General features: G+C 40.5%; 1 protein-coding gene and 1 long non-coding RNA gene across 2 annotated transcripts in view; both read left to right on the forward strand.

Annotated features, from left to right (window-relative positions):
- The window catches only part of LOC311049721, a 468,691-nt gene that overhangs the window by 155,624 nt on the left and 290,567 nt on the right, over nucleotides 1–22,500 (forward strand). The window lies entirely within an intron of this gene.
- Nucleotides 1–22,500, forward strand: part of LOC311049423 (TOX high mobility group box family member 2-like) — a gene marked incomplete at its 5' end in the record, with an annotated part of 184,338 nt that overhangs the window by 114,460 nt on the left and 47,378 nt on the right. The window contains one exon of the mRNA XM_084062995.1: nucleotides 5,320–5,613. Within this exon, the coding sequence (XP_083919121.1) occupies nucleotides 5,320–5,613 (294 nt within the window). The remainder of the gene's footprint in view (nucleotides 1–5,319; nucleotides 5,614–22,500) is intronic.

The following is a 22,500-nucleotide window of genomic DNA, read 5'->3' on the forward strand; positions in this document are numbered from 1 at the left end:
GAAAGCTTCCCAATCAATGTTATTTTCTCCCTCAGTCCCAGACCAACTGTCTGTTCATCTGTTTCTCTTAAATGAAAGGTGTGTTCCGATGTAACGCTCGCTCGAGCGCAGAGATCTGTCCCTTAATTAAAATACCGCAGATTGCGTTCAGCCTTACTGTACCCCGACAGAGCATACTGTATATTGAAAAATCATATTCCCCACTGTGGTGTGGTATTGATCGAGATTCAAACACACACACAAAAAAAGATGCACGCCTCTGAAGAAAACATAGTCTGCTTTAAAAGCAAGGTTTTTGGCTATGAATCTGACTGAAATCTTTGAAAGTATAAAAAACAGTTACAATCACCATTAGGGAAAGCGGAAAGAGGAAGCGATTGTTTAAACAAGCCAAGCACCATACTAGGAAATAATGTTTGCTCCATATATGATCCATCAGGCCCCCACGTCCTTTGTTTGGATTTCACTTTTTAACCTTTCAGTCCGGGGGAACGCATCCACGAATGTCTTCTAAATCCTAACAGTTTTCTGAAATCGCTATAATATCAGTGGCTCTCAAACTTTTTCATGTCAAGGACCACCCAAAATTATATGTGTTTGGTTGTGTTTGGACCCCCCCATCTCAAAATATGTTGTTCCAGGAACCCCCCCCAGAAGCAAACATTTGAGTTACAAATGTTCGATTGATTGAATACTTTATTAGACAGAAACGTAAACAGCACGAGGTACAGTCAGACATTTAGACCAGTGGTTTTCAACCTTTTTCATGCCAAGGACCCCTAAATTGATATGCATTTGGCCGCGGACCCCCATCTCTAAATATTTTGTTCCAGGGACCCCCCCGGAAGCAAAGATTTGAGTTACAAATGTTCGCTTTAAAAATATATATTCAAAGATTTGCACACATTTTCACGATTTTTCAAAAAATAGCAGATCTACAAGCTCGTAGCGCGGCACTCGGTGCCGTGCTACGAGCTTGTAGATCTGCTATTTTTGAATAGCCCAAATATGAAATAACGGCTATAGCTAAAAATCTAAAAATGACACAGATGCGTTTCCCGGATTCAATGGGTTAAAAGGAAAGAAGGAGTATACATTAGACACCAGAATGAACATTTCGGGTTCCGTGCGCATGCAATCTCATTCTGAATAGAGGCGTATGAATAATTTATCCTGCAACAATCCAACTGGGAACGTCCTTGGTATTTACATTTTATCATCAAGGGCACTGGACGCAAGCTTTCGACAGCAAACGTAGCGGATGCCACGTTCTACGACCACCCTTTCCCTTACGCAACCAAGAGAGACATTGATGAGGAGACAGGGGAAAAAATGTCTTCTCTAGTGCAGATATAGTAGTATATGCCCTGTTTATCCCATTAAAACCGGGAACGCATCTCTGTGTCATTTTTTAGATTTCTTTGGCTGTTCAATAATAGCAGATATACAAGCTCATAGCGCGGCACCGAGTGCCGCGCTATGAGCTTGTAGATCTGCTATTTTTTGAAAAATCTAGAAACTGTGTGCAAATCTTTGAATATATATATATTTCTGTTTTAAAGCTAAACAAAAAGTACGCAAATCTTTGCTTCTGGGGGATTCTACAAATGTCTTCTAAATCCTAACAGTTTTTTGTTTGTTGAAAAAACGTATGTTGCTATATGTATCAGTGGTTCTCAAACTTTTTCATGTCAAGGACCCCCAAAATCAAATGTACAGTATTTGGCGGCCACGGACCCCCCATCTGAAAATATTTTGTTCCAGGGACCCCCCAGAAGCAAAGATTTGAGTTAAAAATGTATATACAGTACATATTGCACGCATTTTCACGACTTTCTTATTCAAAAATAGCAGATATACAGTACAAGCTCATAGCGCGGCACTCTAGATATACAAGCTCATAGCGCGGCACTCTCTGCCGCGCTATGAGCTTGTATATCTGCTATTTTTGAATAGCCAAAGAAATCTAAAGTGACACAGACGCGTTTCCCGTTCTTAATGGTTTATACAACCAGGACACAAAAGGCTGATAAATGTCCCCTAATTGGCTGATGACTAAGCACGGTGGTCCAGTGTGTACTCTGGTTTATGAGCAATGTCTCATCAAAATCAAGAGCCCCCCGTCCCCCCGTCCCGTCGTAGCGGTAAATTGTGAAAGACGACGGCAACTGCAACGTCTCCCCGAGGACACGTGGAGGGGGACTCACTTCACACAATGGCCTCCAATGTTTACAACAGACAATTTAGTTTCCTTCCAACAATTATGAGGGAAATTGAATCTCAGGAAATGTTCGTTTTCTTGTCCATTAGACCAAACAATAACACTATCCCCTAAGGTTTACAAAAACATCTGTCTTCAAAGGACAGTTTAGAAAATTAATATCCACTGGTTCGCAGACAATGTCAGGACAAAGTAAATCAAAATGAGGCAATTACGGATTTCTTTATTTTTTTTTTTAATCTTCATTCAGAGCAGCATGCGAGCTAGATGAAAGCATGTTTTAAAACGTTCAGACTATGTCCACATTCTCCCTTAACAATAAGTAATAAATTGCTAACATCCTTGGTTGAGGCCAGACGTTTTATTTCCTGTTGTTTAATGAATTTCCTTTCATCTGGTTAAGACTGACTGCTGCCTGTAATTACATGGCTACAATAATCAATTTAAAAACACAAAATAAATATAATATATATATATATTTCTGTACGTAACGTGCGCGCTAGAACACAGCCTTGTTGGCCCTTTCTACTTATGAGTTATTTACACTACGAATAAAAGGACAGTTCAGAGGGGAAAAAAAGGAAAGAAAAAATCCTGTATCCTTTCTCTCCTCTCCCATCTTCCTTGCCCCTTTTTTTTTTAACCCATTTAGACCGGGAAAGAATCTGTGCCATGTTTAGATTTCTTTGGGCTATTCAAAAATAGCAGATATACAAGCTCATAGCGCGGCACCGAGTGCCGCGGTATGAGCTTGTAGATCTTCTATTTTTGAAAAATCGTGAAAAGTTTGTGCAAATCTTTGAATATATATATATTTTTGAAAGCGAACATTTCTAACTCAAATCTTTGCTTCTGGGGGATTCTAAATGTCTTCTAAATCCTAACAGTTTTTTTTGAAAAACATATGTTTCTACTGTATATCAGTGGTTCCCAAACCTTTTCCGGTCGAGGACCCCCAAAATGATATGCATTTGGTCGCGGACCCCCATCTCAAAATATTTTGTAATAGGGAGGGACCCTCAGAAAGCAAAGATTTGAGTCAAAATGTTTTCCTTTAAAAATACATATATATTCAAATACTTGCACACATTTTCACGATTTTTCAAAAATAGCAGATCTACAAGCTTGTAGCTTGTAGATCTGCTATTTTTGAATAGCCCAAAGAAATCTTAAAAACGACACAGATGCGTTCCCGGTCTCAATGGTTTAAAGTATCTGTTTGAGAGATAAATGACCACTCTGCTGCCGAGGATGACAGCCTACACAAAGATGATATTGAATTGATTTCTGAAATGTTGCAGAACTGACTGTTTGATGTATACCGCGAGGCATGAATCATAAAAATTCTATTAAAAACCCCTTGAATGGCTGACACCGGAATATTATTTGTGATGATTAATTTGACTCAGTCATTACAATGGGAGTCAAGTCGGATCGTCTCGGACAAAATTGCTTTTCATTCCCCCGTTGAATTTGCCTTGCTATTTTTCTTTTCTTCTCTCTCCGTTGAACTCATGCAGAATCACAGTAGCTTTTTTTTTCACATGAATAGTGATTTCAGAGAGCTCCCTCGCTACAGCACACAAATACCCTTCCTGTCAATTTTGCACATTTGAGCAATTTGACTCGATTCTTGCCAACTTCAGACGCTTACGCAATAACCAGATAACGGTTGTCTTTGCAGCAGAAATTCTTAAACCTGATTTATTCTGAGTTTTGTGCCCTGTGTCGCACCGCGGAAACAGTAGACCTACTAGTTCACAACGCCGTGATTGATTGATTGATTGATTGATTGATTGAATACTTAATTAGACAGAAATGTAAACAGCACGAGACATTTAGGCCAGTGGTTTTCAACCTTTTTCATGCCAAGGACCCCTAAATTGATATACTTTTGGCCGCGGACCCCCATCTGAAAATGTTTTGTGCCAGGGACCCCCAGAAGCCAAGATTTGAGTAAATGTTCGCTTTAAAAAATATATATATTCAAAGATATTCTCACATTTTCAAGAAAAATAGATCTATAAGCGCACTCGGTGCCGCGCTATGAGCTTGTATATCTGCTATTTTTGAATAGCCAAATCTAAGTGATTAAAATAATTGTGACGCTATGTTAACTCATTTCGCTGGGGACCCCCTGGTACCCCCCCAAGGACCACTGGTGGTCCCCCAGACCACTGGTTGAGAACCACTGATTTAGGCTAAAAAGGATAACACAAAAATGTCCCATAGTCGTATAGATCGGCTATTTTCCGTCCATGACACCCAACTCAGGATTGATTGAGCAACAATAGAGGCTCCATTGTGTTCCCTTTTCCCTTGGATGACACAAAAATAAAAAGCAGTCGAACATCTGTAAATATTTCACTTGTTAATTAGCTAAAGATGCATTGACGCTTAACACAGTTAGTGCAACTCCAGCTCCTTTATAAAATTACTGTTCCCTAACACACCCCCCCCCCAACCCACCCCCAGGCTACCGTTTGCAATATTTATCACGAGGACCGCTGCAGATATTTTTATTTTTTGGGGGGTGATCTTATTTAAGCTCAGTGTTGTTTAACTCATTATGTAAATCAAGTCAAATCACATCAGGATTATTTAAATGTTCTTTTCTTGTCTACACTCACACAGGAGGCAAAGGAAGGGAAAAAGGAAGAAAAAAACGGCCCACCTTCCTTAGTCTGCATGCCTATGCAACACTATGCGATATAGTGTGTGTGTGTGTGTGTGTGTGTGTGTGTGTGTGTGTGTGTGTGTGTGTGTGTGTGTGTGTGTGTGTGTGTGTGTGTGTGTGTGTGTGTGTGTGTGTGTGTGTGTGTGTGTGTGTGTGTGTGTGTGTGTGTGTGTCAGTATAGTGTGTGTGTGTGTGTGTGTGTGTGTGTGTGTGTGTGTGTGTGTGTGTGTGTGTGTGTGTGTGTGTGTGTGTGTCAGTATAGTGTGTGTCAGCCTTCCAAAAATGCCCATGACTTACAGCTTTAATTTGCACAGGTCATATACAGTACACGACTGCCTTTGACCTCATCTCTTCCTTTGTGTGTTTGCTCCCTCCTTCTCTCTCTCTCTCTCTCTCTCTCTCTCTCTCTCTCCCCACACAGAGCTACACAGGTCAGGGCGGTGGAGGAGGAGGAGGCGGGGGAGGCGGCGGCGGCGGGGGCGGGGGCAGCGGCAACGGGGACGAGGACTACGAGATCCCGCCCATCACCCCGCCCAACCACCCGGACGCCGGCCTCCTGCACCTGATGGAGCACGGCGACGCGGCGGGCTACCTGTGCCACTCGCTGCCCCACAACGGCCTCATCAACCCCTACTCCTACGGCGAGCTGCCCGCCCTCATGATGTCCAACATGCTGGCCCAGGACGGACACCTCCTATCGAGCCAAATGCCCTCGGTGAGTCACACTGGAACATGAGTGTTGGTTCTCACAGCTTCTTTCTGCATTTCATTTCCAAGGACCCCTGCAGTTTGATATGGTTGCTGTTGTCGGCGCAGAAACCTCTTATCTCCGTACTTTTTGTGTGTTTTTTCCCCCGTAAATTAACGACCCTACTTCAGTGGTTTTCAATCCTTTTCATAATAAGGTCTATTATTTATTCTGCATTTGTGCCACAGAACACCGTTTGATGAGATTTAGACTCTCAGACCCAAAACTTAGAATATTTAGTTATCGTTTGATACGATTTTGTCCACAATTTTTTTGACATGAAAAAAGTTTGAGATTATAGCAACATACGTTTTTTTTTTTATGCATTTGTAGAATCCCCAGAAGCAAAGTATTTCAGCTGTATTGATGTTGGTACCATAGGAGAGATAACAGGCAAACGTTGATATAAATAACAATTCTTTAATTTAGTAATGCAGATGTTTAAAAATAATTTAACTCTTGAGAGCGTAAAATGAAACCAAATGGACCCGTAAGGGTCCATTTGGTTTCATTTTACGCTCTCAAGAGTTAAAGATCTATAAGGGTTCATTTGGTTACCAACTCTAAGGGTCCATTTGGTTACCAACTCTAAGAGTCCATTTGGTTACCAACTCTAAGAGTCCATTTGGTTACCAACTCGAAGGGTCCATTTGGTTTCATTTTACACTCTCAAGAGTTAAAGATCTATAAGGGTCCATTTGATCACCAACTCTTCCATCATTTAGCTGGGGACCACCTGGAACCCCCTCAAGGCCCACTGGTGGTCCCTGGGACCGCTGGTTGAGAACCACTGCCCTTCTTGATCATACTACAGCGTCACACAAAAGCGTCAACAGTAGCAGATCCACAAGCTGGAAATGGGCAGCGAAGCAACGCGTTTTGAGCTTGTAGATACGCTAGTTTTGCTGCGTTTGAATTTGAATGCTGAAAAGTAACAGTTTTGGACGTATATCCACCCCACAGAGACCAGTAATTAGGCCACGAACCCCCTATTGGATACTTTTTTAATCTACACTGTACGTACATTTGTACACTCTCAGAGTTACAGACTGATAAAGGTCCTTTTTTGGACACCTGGTGGTCCCTGGTGGTCCCTGGAATAGATGGTCAGTGTGTTCTGCCAAAGCCTTGTATCTCCCAGGTGACGTTTGTGGAGATAAGTGAGAAACATGTTGTTTCATATGGGCTGGTGTCCATATGTTCTTGGCATTTTACAATGTGTTCCCAAAATACTATTTCAGTTGTCAATTATGGGACAGAGAATTGGACTCTGATTAGATACAATAAACAGAATGGGAGATATAGGATCTGATTTGATCATTAAGTCCTTTAGATCTTTAGCGCTGTATTAATCCAATTAAGACCGGGAAAGCATCTGTGTCATTTTAGATTTCTTTGGCTATTTTTGAAAAAAGAATTGTGACATGTGTGCAAATCTTTGAATATATATATACATTTTAATGCAAATCTTTGCTTCTGGTGGTCTCTGGAACAAAATGTTTTGAGAGGTCTGCGGCCAAATACATATCATTTTGGGTGGTCCTGACATGAAAAAAGTTTGAGATTATACAGTAGCAACATATGTTTTTTTTTAAGGCATTTGTAGAATCCCCAGAAGCAAAGATTTGAGTTAAAACATATATATTCAAAGATTTGCACAAATGCTCACGATTTAAAAAACAAATAGCAGATCTACACGCTCGTAGCGCAGCACAGAGTGCCGCGCTACGAGCTTGTAGATCTGCTATTTTTGAATAGCCTAAAGTATAAAATAATGGTTATAGTTTAAAATCTAAAGACACAGTATGCGTTCCCGGATTGAATGGGTTAGATCATTGCCGCTGTTTTATCAGCGCTGTATTAGCATTTTCTTGAGCGCTTAAGCATACTTTGTAGTACCACAAATACACAAACACTAGTTCAGTGTTGTATGTACCGTAGTGTCCTGTACTATAGTCCATTGGTTCTCAAAGTGGGGTCCGGGGACCCCCAGGGGTCCTTGAGGGAGTTCCAGGGGGTACCCAGCTAAATGATGGATAGTTAGTAACCAAATGGACCCTAATGTGTCTGTAACTCAGAGAGTGTACAAATGGAACCAAATGGACCCTGACGGGTCCATTTGGTTCCATTTGTACACTCTCTGAGTTAAATCAACATTGATTTTACAATATAAATTTGGGTCCCAGAGATAGAAATGCCGTTAAATGGGGGTCCGTAGCCTAATGCATGTCAAACTGGGGGTCCTTGAAATTAAAATGGTTGAGAATCACTCCTAGAGCCGTAAAAATCTTCTCTTATGGGACCCTAGCTGGCATATCTTTTCAAATGGGGGTCCGCGGGCTAATAAGTGTCAATTTGGGGGTCCTTGACATGAAAACGTTTGAGAACCACTGCTATAGTCTATGTTCAGTGTTGTATGTACCGTAGTGTCCTGTACTGTAGTCTATGTTCAGTGCTGTATGCACCACAGTGCCCGGTACAGTAGCGTTTCCTACACTACGCTCAGCTGGATATCTCGGGACTGCATCTCATATTTATTTTCATGTAATCACCCCCTGTCAATGTCATATTGGGGAAATGTAATACAAAACATGTCTTAAACACTGTCATAGACACGTCTTGTCGGCTACACTGTAAAGTAATTACCTCACTCACAGGCTGTGTGTAGAAAAAACCTTTCTGGCGTTTAACACATTTTGGAAACATGTACATTATACCTGCAATTCTCATTAAAGCGGTCGGACGGTGTTGCTAATGGCTGGTTTGGAAGCGGTTTCGTGCGGAGCTGAGACAGCAATCAGTCCGTATTCATGTTGGGAGCCCTGATGGATTGACCGATGCGAGCTGTCTGTGGCAGTGATGGATTTACCCACAATCCTTTGCGGCGTATCAGAGCTGACACGGCACCTCACACACAAAGCGACCGTTCAATTCCTCTCCCACTATACCCTTTTTTCTATATTGTGCTGCCTTATGGGTCTTATGCACTAGTCTGTTCTATAACTGTGAGAGTCTCTGTGTTGGGATTTTTCATTTACGGTATGCAATATCTGAAAAGCCCTTGAAAATCATTCCAAAAAGCTTTAACTCATTAAAACCGGGAACACATCTGTGTCATTTTTATTCTATTTCTTTGGGCTATTCAAAAATAGCAGATATACAAGCTCATAGCGCGGCACCGAGTGCCGCGCTATGAGCTTGTAGATCTGCTATTTTGGAAAAATCTTGAAAATTTGTGTAGATATTTTTTTTTTTAAGAGAACATTTGTACCTCAAATCTTCAAACTCAAATATTCTACACATTTTTGCTTTAAAAAATACATATTCGAAGATTTGCACACATTTTTACAATTTTTCAAAAATAGCAGATCTACAAGCTCATAGCGCGGCACTCGGTGCCGCGCTATGAGCTTGTAGATCTGCTATTTTTGAATAGCCAAAGAAATCTAAAAACGACACAGATGCGTTCCCGGTTTTAATGGGTTAAGTAGGTCTATCTGATTTCCCATAGGTCTTTTGGGCCCCCGCAGTCAACATTTCATTGTGATTGTGTCACTAAGTAAAACAAATGATGCAATAATGCAATCATGTATATGTTGTGTACAGTATACTGTATATGGTGGGTTAATATGTGTTGGGCTGCAGCACCATTTTGCACTCAAACTCTCTGCGAGGGGATTTAGTTACTTCAAGCCCTGTCAACAAAACAAGAGAACTAAGTGGAAATCATGTTGGTTCCCACAGTCTCTAATGCAGGGTGGGGGATTAACCCCTATGCCTCTGCTTTTGATATTCCCATATCTGATCATAATTATGTTTTATCGTTGAATTAAATACATGCACTTCCTTAACCCATTAAGACCGGGGACGCATCTGCGTCTCATTTTAAGATTTCTTTGGGCTATTCAAAAATAGCAGATATACAAGCTCATAGCGCGGCACCGAGTGCCGCGCTATGAGCTTGTAGATCTGCTATTTTTGAAAAATCTTGAAAAAATATTTTCCAGATTTTTTTCAAAAAACTGTTGAGATTTAGACATTTTTTAAGAATCGCCTCAGGTCTTAATGGGTTAATGGGGAAATGTAAACTTGTCTGATATATTTGATATTTATGTTAACAATATCACAATTTAACAATTTTATTATAAATGTATGTTAACCACGCTAACCCTGGTGTCCCTACAAGCTCACAACACGTCACAATGCGTTGTAGAGCTTGTAGATCTGCTATTTTTTGGCGAATCGATTTGTGTGTGGAGTGAAATAAGAGCGTACCAAATGCGCTCTTTACAGGTCCGTTTTAAGTGGTGTAAGTGGTGCTGAATTTGCAGCTCAAAAAAAGCTAATCCTACTATAATTCTAGTAACCTCTGTATGTCCGTCTGTATGTAGTGGTGAGTGTAGTGGTGTCACTACCCGGTTCTCCTCACTGGCTGGAGCAATTGCTCTGCTTTTGCACACAGCCATTGACCATTACCATCTGAACTTAACTGTGAAGCCCGTTTTCAATTTCATCAAATCTCAGCTTCTTATTAGCGTTTATGTGTCAAACAATGTCGCCTCCCGGGTTGCCAGATCATGTGCGCATATCCCCCCACGGATGCGTCGACCGGGTATGGTCTAGTTCATCCTAAATGACGGAGGACAATTTCACGATAAATTAAAATCTCTGCGATACGATTATTGTGTGTTTTTATCACGATGAACGATAATAACGATTATGGTCCCATCCCTACACTGAACAACATAGACTACATTAGATACAGGATGCTATGGTGCATATATTGCGACTTTGAGTACCTAGAAAAGCGCTATATAAATTATATGATATAAAATGTATTATTATTATTATTTTACAGCACTGAACAACACAGACTACATTTAGATGCAGGACACAGTGGTGCATACAACACTTAAAGATGGAGTGCCATGATATTTTTCAACCCTAAAACCTGATCATAAGGTATTATTATTATGTAAGGATTTTTTTCCAAAAACAAAAGTGTACAGAAATTGTTAAAAAAAATGTTTTTATGTGGACACGCCTCCAGTTTATTAAGTATACCTTAGCACCTCCTCCACCACCTTAGCACCACCCACCTGTCCTAGTCCCTCCTCCTCCTCATGCCCACACCTGTTGTGTTATGATAATGAGGGGGAGGGTATGTTTTTTGGGGGCTCTGTGATGTCACTATGCCCCTGTTTTTGGATTGGCACGTTTGACTCTCAAGGTTTCAGCCTCCAGGAAAAAACTCCAAATAGTCAGAGAAGACATAAAACACCATAAAACCACCAGCGGGGGCCTTAATGAAGTTCTATCAACCTCATAGACACATGAAAAACAGAAAAAGTGCAAAACCATGGCACCACCTCTTTAACAAACAATGACTGGGTTGCAATTTTGCAAAGTCTGTATGCAGGTCATCCAAGTTCAATGATTTGACATGCTTTGGTTCCACTAAGAGGAGCCATTGTGATCCTCATATTGTAATCCTTAACTGTATTTAACCACTTAAACCCTATCGTCCCTATTCTGGGCATGTCGAAATAGGCCGACATTCTCTGAAAATAGCCCATCCACAAGCTGTTTTTGGTGAAGAGTTTTGTTGTAGAGGGAAAACAGGAAGGGACCCCTGAGGGGGTCTATACTCTATACTATAGACCCCCCCCCCCCCAGGGGTTTCCTGCATACTAGACTAGGGTTTCAAATAAAAATGCAGGAAATCTGTCAATTAATGTTGATATCAACATAGTTAAACATACTGCATATATAGCCCATAACAACTCAAAGCTGTCAACTTAGCACTTGCTATTTTTATTTTGTACACATACTGTATTATGTATTATTAGACCTTTATTTATACAGGTAAATCCTGTTTGAGATAGAAGAGCTCCTTTTGGAAGGGAGCTCTGTCCAAAATAACAACATAACATACAGTTACAAAAAAGAAATAATTGCATTTCCATGTACACTTAAGTGAAAAGAACAATAATACAGACCTTACTGTATAATGACCTACAGTATTGGTCACCCCTACATCTTTACAGCGTTTGGTATTTCATTATAAAAGCTTTCCCTTTGAAATACGGCCGTATGGTAATGCTCCGTATTGATTGCACTTTACTGAAGGGCAGGGTTTCTCCTTTTTATAGCAATCTCTGGAGGGATTCACCAGGATGAGGGAAGAACACGTGAAAAACAAAGCGTGTTGCATTGTTTACCTACGGTATTTTGACTCTGTATAGCGAGGATATTCTGTACCACAGCCTTGAGGTCACTATTGCATCGTCTCACTGAACAGAATGAATTGTATTGATATTGATACACAGTAGCCTGCACACACACACAGATACAACGATGCCTAGTCTACCGCGTATGCAGTATATCTGAATGAAAAGACAAAAACATCTGTATTTATATTATATTCCGTGAGTATTAACCCATTACGACCGGTAACGCATCTGTGTCATTTTTTTTTTGCCATTCAAAAATAGCAGATCTACAAGCTCATAGCGTGGCACCAAGTGATTTTTTTCAAATCTTTGAATATATATATTTTTTAAGGCGAACATTTTTAACTCAAATCTTTGCTTCTGGGGGTCCCTGGAACAACATATTTTGAGGTGGGGGTCCGCGGCCAAATCCAAATATTTTTTAGGGTCCTTGACATGAAATGGTTTCTTTTTAAACTGTTAGTATTAAGAAGACATCTGTAGAATCCCCAGAAGCAAAGATTTGAATTACAAATGATGCTTTAAAAACATATATATGATATTCAAAGATTTGCAAAAGAAATCACGATCTTTTGAAAATAGAAGATCTACAAGCTCATAGCGCGGCACTCGGTGCCGCGCTATGAGCTTGTATATCTGCTATTTTTTAATAGCCCAAAGAAATCTGAAAATGACATGGGATGCGTTCCCGGTCTCAATGGGTTAAAAAAAAAAGGAAAACAGATACATATCGAAGCAAAAACAACATATAATGTTTATCGCAAATAAACAGATAGGGAGGAACAACAGGCAGAGGGGACAGACAAAAATACGAGCTGATAAAAATCTGAAATGTATAGCGTCGGAGGAATATTCCCCAGGAATATATTGGATTCATATGTCATCTATCTTCATATTCACTTCACATTTGATCATGACCTTTACTGGCAAGACAGTGTTTGATTGGCCGTTCCCTTTTTGCTGGCGGTCAGGTTATTTGTTGCCGCTGCCGAGGCCCACACCTGGTGGTTTTAATAGACTGACTACTGTAGGTGTTTTATGACCAAAAAAGAAACGGCATATTTCATTTGTGCTTTGAATAGTATGATATTTGCAGGCTTGGGGAGTAAGGGATATAATATGAAATGGCTTTTAAAAAAAAGTGTGTCACTTGGATGTGTTTCATTCATTGGAAAGTAAGTAAGTAAAATAAAATATTCTTTCATAGAATAAAAGATTCTATTTAGAATAGTTTTTCAAAACTTAAAACAAAGGCGTATTCAATCTGTTTTTAAAATTACAGTCACAGATTGTCTATTTAATTGACCCTTATCCGTTGAAGTTGGCAAATCTGAGTTGGCTAATCCAAAAGCAATTAAATGTATTCAGACTGAACTGCTGAACAGGTGTAATAAAATAAATTACACTGCATATTTCTGCATTTCCTCCCTTTTTTTTTGGTCAATTCCATTTTATGTTTTCCCAGTAGTAGTCAATTCCAGTGTGTATCCTAGTCTCTTGTCGCTGCTAACTCCTATTGTTGGTCATGATATCAAGGCCACTTCTTTTCATCTGACAGTAAGGAGTGTCACCTGGAGGTACAGACTATTCTATCTAGTTCCACACCTCAATGAACATCATGCAGGAGTCACTATAGTGCAGTGACCGAGATTGTCCCCTGCCTGGCTTCCAGCCCACGAACACGGCCACTGGTGTTCGTACTGACACCCAGACAGTCGTTTAAAGTAACTAAGTACATTTAAGTATACTTATACTTAAGTACTGTACTTAAGTATATTTTTGAGGATTTTTTTACTTTACTGGAGTATTTCCCATTTTCAGTAATTTTACTTCTACTCCACTACATCTCAGCGGCAAATATTGTACTTTTACTCCGCTACAATTATTTGAGAAGTTTAGTCACTATAGTTACTTTGCAGATACTACTTACTATACTTACTTTGCATAAAACACACATTAACCACTTCATCCCTATTTTATACGTAGGCTATTTGAAAATAGCAGATCTACAAGCTCACAACGCGTCGCATCGCGACGCGTTGTGAGCTTGTAGATCTGCTATTTTCAAACATTTTAGTACTTTTACTTTTGGTACTTTAAGTATATTTTGATGCCAATGCTTTTGTACTTTTACTCAAGTAACATTTTGAATACAGACCTTTTACTTGTAAAAAAAAGGATTCTAGCCACTAGTCTCTGAGCTGGTTTTACCCATTTTACCCCTGCTTGTAACCACCTGAGCGCCCCCTCATTCTTACCAGTTTTTGAGAAAGACTCTTAAGACCCAAATCAGACCTTTTGAGCAGCATAGATAAACTAGACTCTCAGGCGTTTTCCCAAATCAAAAGAGTGTGTCTAAACTAAAGCACCAAAGCGTAGCAGCGAGAGGTTCATTTGCACAGAGAGAACCAAGTGTCTATTAAACCGGTGGCTTCACCTCGACACACTCTGTTGAGCAGAGTAATTAAGCGAGTGCCACACAGTTCAAACAAGAGGTGTCTGTCATTATGAAAACATCAGCGCACAGACAGATGAATTGCGAGAGGTGTATTTCTAATTTAACCCATTAAGACCGGGAACGCGTCTCTGTGTGTCATTTTCAGATTTCTTTTGGGCTATTCAAAAATAGCAGATCTACAAGCTCATAGCGCGGCACCGAGTGCCGCGCTATGAGCTTGTAGATCTGCTATTTTTGAAAAAAATCATGAACATTTGTGCACATTTTTGCATATATTTATTTTTAAAGTGAACATTTGTAACTCAAATCTTTGCTTCTGGGATTTCTACAAATGTCTTCTAAATCCTAACAGTTTTCTGAAAAACGTGTATTGCTATTATATCAGTGGTTCTCAAACTTTTCCATGTGAAGGACCACCCAAAATGATATGCCGCAGACCCCAATCTCAAAATATGTTGTTCCAGGGACCCCCAGAAGCACAGATCGGAGTTAAAAATGTTCGTTTTAAAGGATTCCACAATTTTTCAAATATATTGCAGATCTACAAGCTCGAGTGCCGCACTATGAGCTTGTATATCTATTTTTTAATAGCCAAAGAAATCTATAAAATGACACAGTATGCGTTCCTGGTCTTAATGGGTTAAGGTGGTGACGCGAGGCGAAGGGATTTGAATGCCATATGTGCATAGATAGAATGAGGTGCTGCTGCCATTGTGCCTGCTGCTCAGGTTGTTGATGGTGTGTGTGTGTGTGTGTGTGTGTGTGTGTGTGTGTGTGTGTGTGTGTGTGTGTGTGTGTGTGTGTGTGTGTGTGTGTGTGTGTGTGTGTGTGTGTGTGTGTGTGTGTGTGTGTGTGTGTGTGTGTCTATATCAGCGGTTCTCAACCAGTGGTCCTTAGGGAGGACCCAGGGGGTCCCCAGCAAAATTTGTTAACATGATGTCACAATCATTTTAACCACTTAGCTTTGGCAATTCAAAAATAGTGGATCTAGCAGTCCTATGAGCTTGTAGATCTGCTATTTTAAAAAAATATTGAAAATGTGTGCATGTCTTTGAATATATACATTTTTCAAAGCCAACATTTTTAACTCAAATCTTTGCTTCTGGGGGTCCCTCGCACAAAACATTTTCAGATGGGGGTCCGCAGCCAAATGTATACTGTATCAATTTAGGGGTCCTTGGCATGAAAAAGGTTGAAAAAGGTCTATATGACTGTGTGTTTGTGTGTGTGTGTGTGTGTGTGTGTGTGTGTGTGTGTGTGTGTGTGTGTGTGTGTGTGTGTGTGTGTGTGTGTGTGTGTGTGTGTGTGTGTGTGTGTGTGTGTGTGTGCGTGCGTGTGCGGCCGTGCGTGCACATGTGCGTGTGTGCGTGTGTGTATTTGGTGTGTCAGTCTGTCTGTCTGTCAGTCTGCTCATGCGTGCAGCCTGTTTGTGTGTCTTCACTATAAACAATATCTGTGCTGTTGAAATGGATCCACTACATCTGGAGGTCAGGCCTTATATTCAATCTTGAGCACATTGAAAAAAAAAAAAAAAAATCCATTAGGGTTCATCTTTCCTGCATCAGCCATTCTATTGTGGTGCTGCAGCAGTGAGATCTGTTTTCATCAGGCAGATTCAATACGTGAGCTGGGCAATGAAAAGAGTGCAATGGGGCTGGATGGAGAGAGGAGGGGGTGAGGGGGGGAGAGAGAGAGAGAGAGAGAAAGAGAAGGAGCCTGTTGTATGTGGGGAGAAGGAGAGCAACAAGAAGAGACTGAGAAGAGGGGAAGGGATTCTACGGCGTGTCGCGCGCGGCGAAAATATAGCCGATCTACAAGCTCGCGACGCACTCCGATGCGGCGCGGGTGTGAGCTTTTAGTTCAGCTGTTTCCGGAGTGCGACACCATTGTATAAATCAGGCTTTAACTGGTATTCCAAATGACTCGAATTTTTCCTTTGCTGCGTCTCCAGGGTTTATTTATTAGATATTTTAGAGATAATGTCACTGAGTAAAAAAAATGGTCCTTTGCTTTTAAAACTACTGGCTGCTCCATTCAATGTTGGAATGTACTCTCCATTGCAACACGTTCACCGTATGAATACAGTGTGGTATACGCTATAAGAGCAAGTCACAGAAATGTGGCGTTCGATTATATTCAGTCGACTGTTGAATTACGCCGTGAAAAGTGCAACAGCTGTTTATGTTTTGACTAATCATATTATGATTGAGCTCAACAGGGTTCAGAGCAGCGTCCATAGATTGATGTTATTACAACGACGAGAACAACATTCTCATTACAATGCTGTGGTTGAAGAGCCTCGTTCCCGTGGAAAACTTTAGTTTTTAAATGTAAAATTCATAATTCTCATATTGCAAACATTATATAGTTCAGTGAAATTCATATTACAGCCTTTGATTAAAATACTGACCTCTACAAAAAACGCTATAACAGCGTAAAGTCAAAATTTCATCTTTCAATAAGTGAGCTACTTTTCAGGTCTCCCCCCCCCCTCTCTCTGTGAAACTCTCAGAGCCCAGAGTACATAATTGACTGTGCTCTCCTAATTTCGCAGAGGCCATTTTCAATTCATAAGGGTCATTTGCTGATGCTTATTGTGTTGCGGTTCTGAAGCCCCTCCTGTCCAAACCTGATATCTTTCAGAGAGCCCTCTTTTCTCTGATGCACTTGGCAGGTCCTCTCCCCTCTCTCTCTCTCTCTATGTCTCTCATTCTGTCTCTCTTTCTGTCTGTCTGTCTCTCGCTTGCTCGCCTGCTCGCTCTCTCTCTCTCTCTCTCTCTCTCTCTCTCTCTCTCTCTCTCTCTCTCTCTCTCTCTCTCTCTCTCTCTCTCTCTGTTAACCCATTAAGACCGGGAACGCATCTGTGTGTCATTTTAAGATTTCTTTGGCCATTCAAAAATAGCAGATCTACAAGCTCTTAGCGCGGCACCGAGTGCCGCGCTATGAGCTTGTAGATCTGCTATTTTAAAAAAATCTTGAAAATGTGTGAAAATCTTTGAATATATATGTTTTTTAAAGCGAACATTTTTAACTCAAATCTTTGCTTCTGTGGGTCTTTAGAACAAAATATTTTACAAATGTTCGCTTGAAAAAATATATATATTCAAAGATTTGCCCAAATGTTCCACGAGTTTTTCAAAAATAGCAGAACTACAAGCTCGTAGCGCGGCACTCGGTGCCGCGCTACGAGCTTGTAGATCTGCTATTTTTGAATAGCCCAAAAGAAATCTTATAAAATGACACACAGCAGACGCGTTCCCCGGTCTCAAGGGGTTAATGCCCCCACTGTCATAGCATCTTCTACAAGTTCCAAAACACATTAGACATTTAATAGCCATGCTCAGGTTGCACTGATCTTATCAATAAAGCCCTGAGAAAGATACACATCTCCTGTTGTTGTGCCGCTAGTGGAGAGTTCCTGTGCTCGCCGAGCGAGTTGAAGCCGACCTGCCCGTTGTCCATTGTGTCTTCCTTCGTTCAAACTCGAGAATTCGCCCCCGAAGCCAAATCTATATCATTTCTGGTTAGATTGACTCTTTTTTTTCATGGATATATACCTCCCACCTGCTACCGTGCGATAATACTATAAGTAGATTATGTTTGCATGGTTACAGTATAGAAGTTTTATAAGTCCCCCCCCCCAATGTAATTGTATTACATTTAAACATGCTCCTCGAAGATCACATGACATGTAACCGCAAACTGCAATAATTAATCTTTGATTAAGCATCTTATCCATGTCCCTCAATAATATATGGCATATTAGCCGTCATCAAAGTGGTCCTTGTGTGATGCTCTGAATACGTAATGGGGGGCTGATGAATGGGTAATCAGCAAGGGCCATGTTGTAGTGTATGCATGGCTGCTATATGCTATGTGTGTGTGTGTGTGTGTGTGTGTGTGTGTGTGTGTGTGTGTGTGTGTGTGTGTGTGTGTGTGTGTGTGTGTGTGTGTGTGTGTGTGTGTGTGTTAGCCCCCACGGCCATGTAGATGTGTCAAAGTTCCAGGTACTGGAGTGGCGTTGGTTAACCCATTAAGACCGGGAACGCTTCTGTGTGTCATTTTAAGATTTCTTTGGCTATTCAAAAATAGCAGATATACAAGCTCATAGCGCGGCACCGAGTGCCGCGCTATGAGCTTGTAGTAGATCTGCTATTTTATTTTTTTTAAATCACGAAAATGTGTTCAAATCTTTGAATATATTTATACATTTTTAACTCAAATCTATGCTTCTGGGGGTCCCTGGAACAAAATATTTTCAGATGGGGGTCCGCGGACAAATACAATACAATTTTGGGGGGTCCTTGACATGAAAACGTTTAAGAACCACTGATAAATAGCGACATAAGTTAAAAAAAAAAAAACTTTAGGATTTAGAACACATTTGTAGAATCTCCAGAAGCAATAAGATTTGATTTACAAATGTATATATACATATTCAAAGACAAAAAAACATTTTTTTTCAAAAATAAGTATATCTACAAGCTCGTAGCGTGCCGCGCTACGAGCTTGTATATCTGCTATTTTTGAATAGCCAAAAGGAATCTAAAAAAACGACACACAGAAGCGTTCCCGGTCTCAATGGATTAACACGTGGCTGTACTTGCGTAATCCCGAAGTACAGAGAGAGAGAGAGAGAGAGGGGGGGAGAAAGAGACGACAAAAGCCTGAGGTTATGATACCATAAGGACCTGTCAGCATGCATTCACATTCAGATTCTCTATTCAAATCGCCCCCTGGTTCTTTTGTTGTGGCATTTGAATGCGAAAGGCTTTCCTCTGAGCCTTATTTAATTCACCTTCCAGACAGTTTGTCGAGCTTAATTAGCAAGGTATTAATCCTGACCCAACTGTCATGTTAAGGTGTGCATGCGCCTGTTGTAGCTCGTGGCAGGTGTTTTTCTCGTCTCTTTTTCTCTCTCTCTCTCTCTCTCTCTCTCTCTCTCTCTCTCTCTCTCCCCCCCTCTCTCTGTGAATGAAATATGAGCTGCAATGTCAACCGAACTTGTCATGGACAAGCCAAGATGAATTAATGATAGGAGACTACAGGTGCATTTTAATGCGTTGGCTGTAAACGGAGGATATTTGGCACAAGCTGGACCTACATCATGTGTTCTCCCACACTCCTGCAGGGTTTCTCAGAAGACAGACATGTGTGGAATGGCAAAAAGTTGCACCGTAGTGACGCATTTATGGAGAACAAACAACACAAAAAAAAACGAAACAAAAACGTGCTCCATTAAACCTTTAAGACCGGGAACGCATCTGTGTCATTTTTAGATTTCTTTCGGCTATTCAAAAATAGCAGATATACAAGGCACCGAGTGCCGCGCTACGAGCTTGTAGATCTGCTATTTTTTTCAAAAATCGTGAAGGTTAGTGCAAATCTTTGAATATATTATATATATATTTAAAGCGAACATTTGTAACTTCTGTGAGGGTCCCTTGAACAACATATTTTGAGATGGGGGTCCACCGCGGCCAAATACATATCAATTTGGGTAGTCCTTGATATGAAAACAATAGTTTTTCAGAAAACTGTTCGGATTTAGAAGACATTTTTTGTAGAATCGGCCTCAGTTCTTAATGGGTTAATTCAGAGCCCTATAAGAATGATTAAGGATGCTCCTAATCGCGCTGATAGCTTTTGTTCTTATTTAATTTTGTTTTTTTTTCTTATTGTTTGTTTTCATAGCCTTTTGTTTAACCACTTAAACCCCAGCATCCATATTCTGGGGCGAACATTAGCCCCAAAAATAGCAGATCTACAAGCTCACAAAAGGGTTGCATTTTGCGACGCTTTGTGAGCTTGTAGATCGGCTATTTTTGGGGAAGAGATTTGGTGTAGATTGGGAAAAAAAATGCAGAGCCAACTCAGGTCCAGTTTACTATGTGCAGACTAGAGGGTTTAAATGGTTGATTAATACCCCCACGAATATCAGATCTACAAGCTCACAATGCACTGCGAGGACTTATAGATCAGCTAATCTTGTCACGCGACATCAGGCACGCAACAAAGCATACGTAATTCAGGCTTTCCTTGCTGTGTTCCATCACGTTTCCATTCAAAACACAACGTGTCGATGATATGAAAACCTATTTCTCCTTTGGAAGACCTTCGTTTTCAGTCATTGGTTAACCCTTGAAGACCGGGAACGCATCTCTGTCATTTTAGATTTCGTTGGCTATTCAAAAATATCAGATATACAAGCTCGTAGCGCGGCACCGAGTGCCGCGCTACGAGCTTGTAGAACTGCTATTTTTGAAAAATCGTGAAAATGTGTGCAAATCTTTAAATATATATATTTTTAAAGCGAACATTGTTTACTCTGTTAGAACTTCTAGGGGTCCCTGGAACATTGTTTTTAGATGGGGGTCCATGGCCAAATACATATCACTTTTGAAAACCACTGATATTATTAAAGCAACATATGTTTTTTCAAAAAACTGTTAGGATTTAGAAAACATTTGTAGAATCCTCCCAGAAGCAAAGATTTGAGTTACAAATGTTCGCTTTAAAAATATATGTATTCAAAGATTCACACACACTTTCCACGATTTCTCCAAAAAATAGCAGATCTACAAGCTCATGACTTGTACTGTATATCTGCTATTTTTGAATAGCCCAAACAAATCTTCAAAATGACACAGATGCGTTCCCGGTCTTGAAGGGTTAAAAGGATTAGGGTGTCTGGTGGTGGGGGTGGTGGGGGTGGGGGCTTGGGCGGGGGGGTGATGGAATTTCTGTCCCCCTCTCTCACCACAGTTCAACAGTCCCGGTGATAGAATGGAACTTCTATTAGTTATTCCAATGATGATTCGGGGCACAGATGCTCCGGAATGATCAATGCTGTCGGCAGAACAAAAAGCACTTTCTCCTTTGATAGCCCTCTCCAAATATCAAGGAAAAAAACAGAAGGAAGGGGAGAAAAAAAGGAGGGGGAAAAAAAGAAAGCTCTCTTTTTCTCACCTGTTTTTGGGTCATTATTTATTTTCAAATAGTCCCGTAGGCTAATGTTCCATTGTGTGTCTGTCTGGCTCAAACCTTGTATGTCCAGAAATCGTTGCTTTTCAGGAAATGGAAGGAAAAAAAGAACCTGTTTTCTCAATGGTTCCAATGTAGTTATTATTTAATCAAGAGCTCTTGTTAACACTTGTCACTGGTTTAATATCCATAAAACCCACAGACTGACTTGAACCACTTTAAAAGCTTTTCCGATATGGCAAAAAATAGCCGATCTACAAGCTCACACAGCGCATCACGATGCAGCACTTTGTGAACTTGTACTGTAGATCGGCATTTTTTGCTACTTTTCATGTGACACAGTACCGTAGCATGACAAACTAGGGCATTAATTTACATTAATAAACATACAAAGTTCAAACATGGATATATGAGGTTTCCCCCCGACAACTTGACGATTTTGGCTTTTTCACACCCTGCCTTTCCCCATAAATGAACCATTGCCTCCATAAATCACTGGACAAACAGAGACTTGTGCGAGAGAAACCCTGAAAGGTTCAGAGATTTATGTAACGCATTCATGTTTTCCACTTCCTCATTTTAGTGCTCCGCCGGTGGAGCCCGGCTAATAAAAGGTCCTATTAATATTTCCTGTTGCTTAGCAACGGCATGGCAGCAAGTAATAGCATTCCGTGGAAAAATAGATGACCGATAAGGAAAAATTCAATTCTTTTCTCATCTCCTGGGAGGAAAGTACCTTATTTCTCTGGCAATGTGATATGAAACTGTAGTTGTATATTAAGAAATATCTTTAAAAGAAATAGAAGTTATTTTCCAATTTCATTTTTTTTCCCTCCTTCTTTTTTCTTCTTCTACAGAGGAAGTGTTTTTTTCATTGCTGTCTTGAACATCTCTCCCCGTTCCTTTTTATAACTGATAAAGTCAATTAACCTCCAGGATTAAGCTAATCAGAGGATAAGGTGCAGGACTTAATTTCCTTTTTTAATCAGAGACCCTTTAGAAGTGGTGTTGAATGGCACGCGCTCATAACCGTAATTGGAGAGGTTCAATTGCACCGCATTCATGCTGGAGTTTTAATTTACCCTTATGATAGGTAGGCCTACGTACTGTACTGTACAGTACATCGATTGGCCTCCCTCCCACACTAAGTAATTCATCATTTATACTCATGTCATTTGA

Source organism: Gymnoscopelus microlampas (genome assembly GCF_963454915.1).
Source record: "Gymnoscopelus microlampas genome assembly, chromosome: 7".
Taxonomy (NCBI): domain Eukaryota; kingdom Metazoa; phylum Chordata; class Actinopteri; order Myctophiformes; family Myctophidae; genus Gymnoscopelus; species Gymnoscopelus microlampas.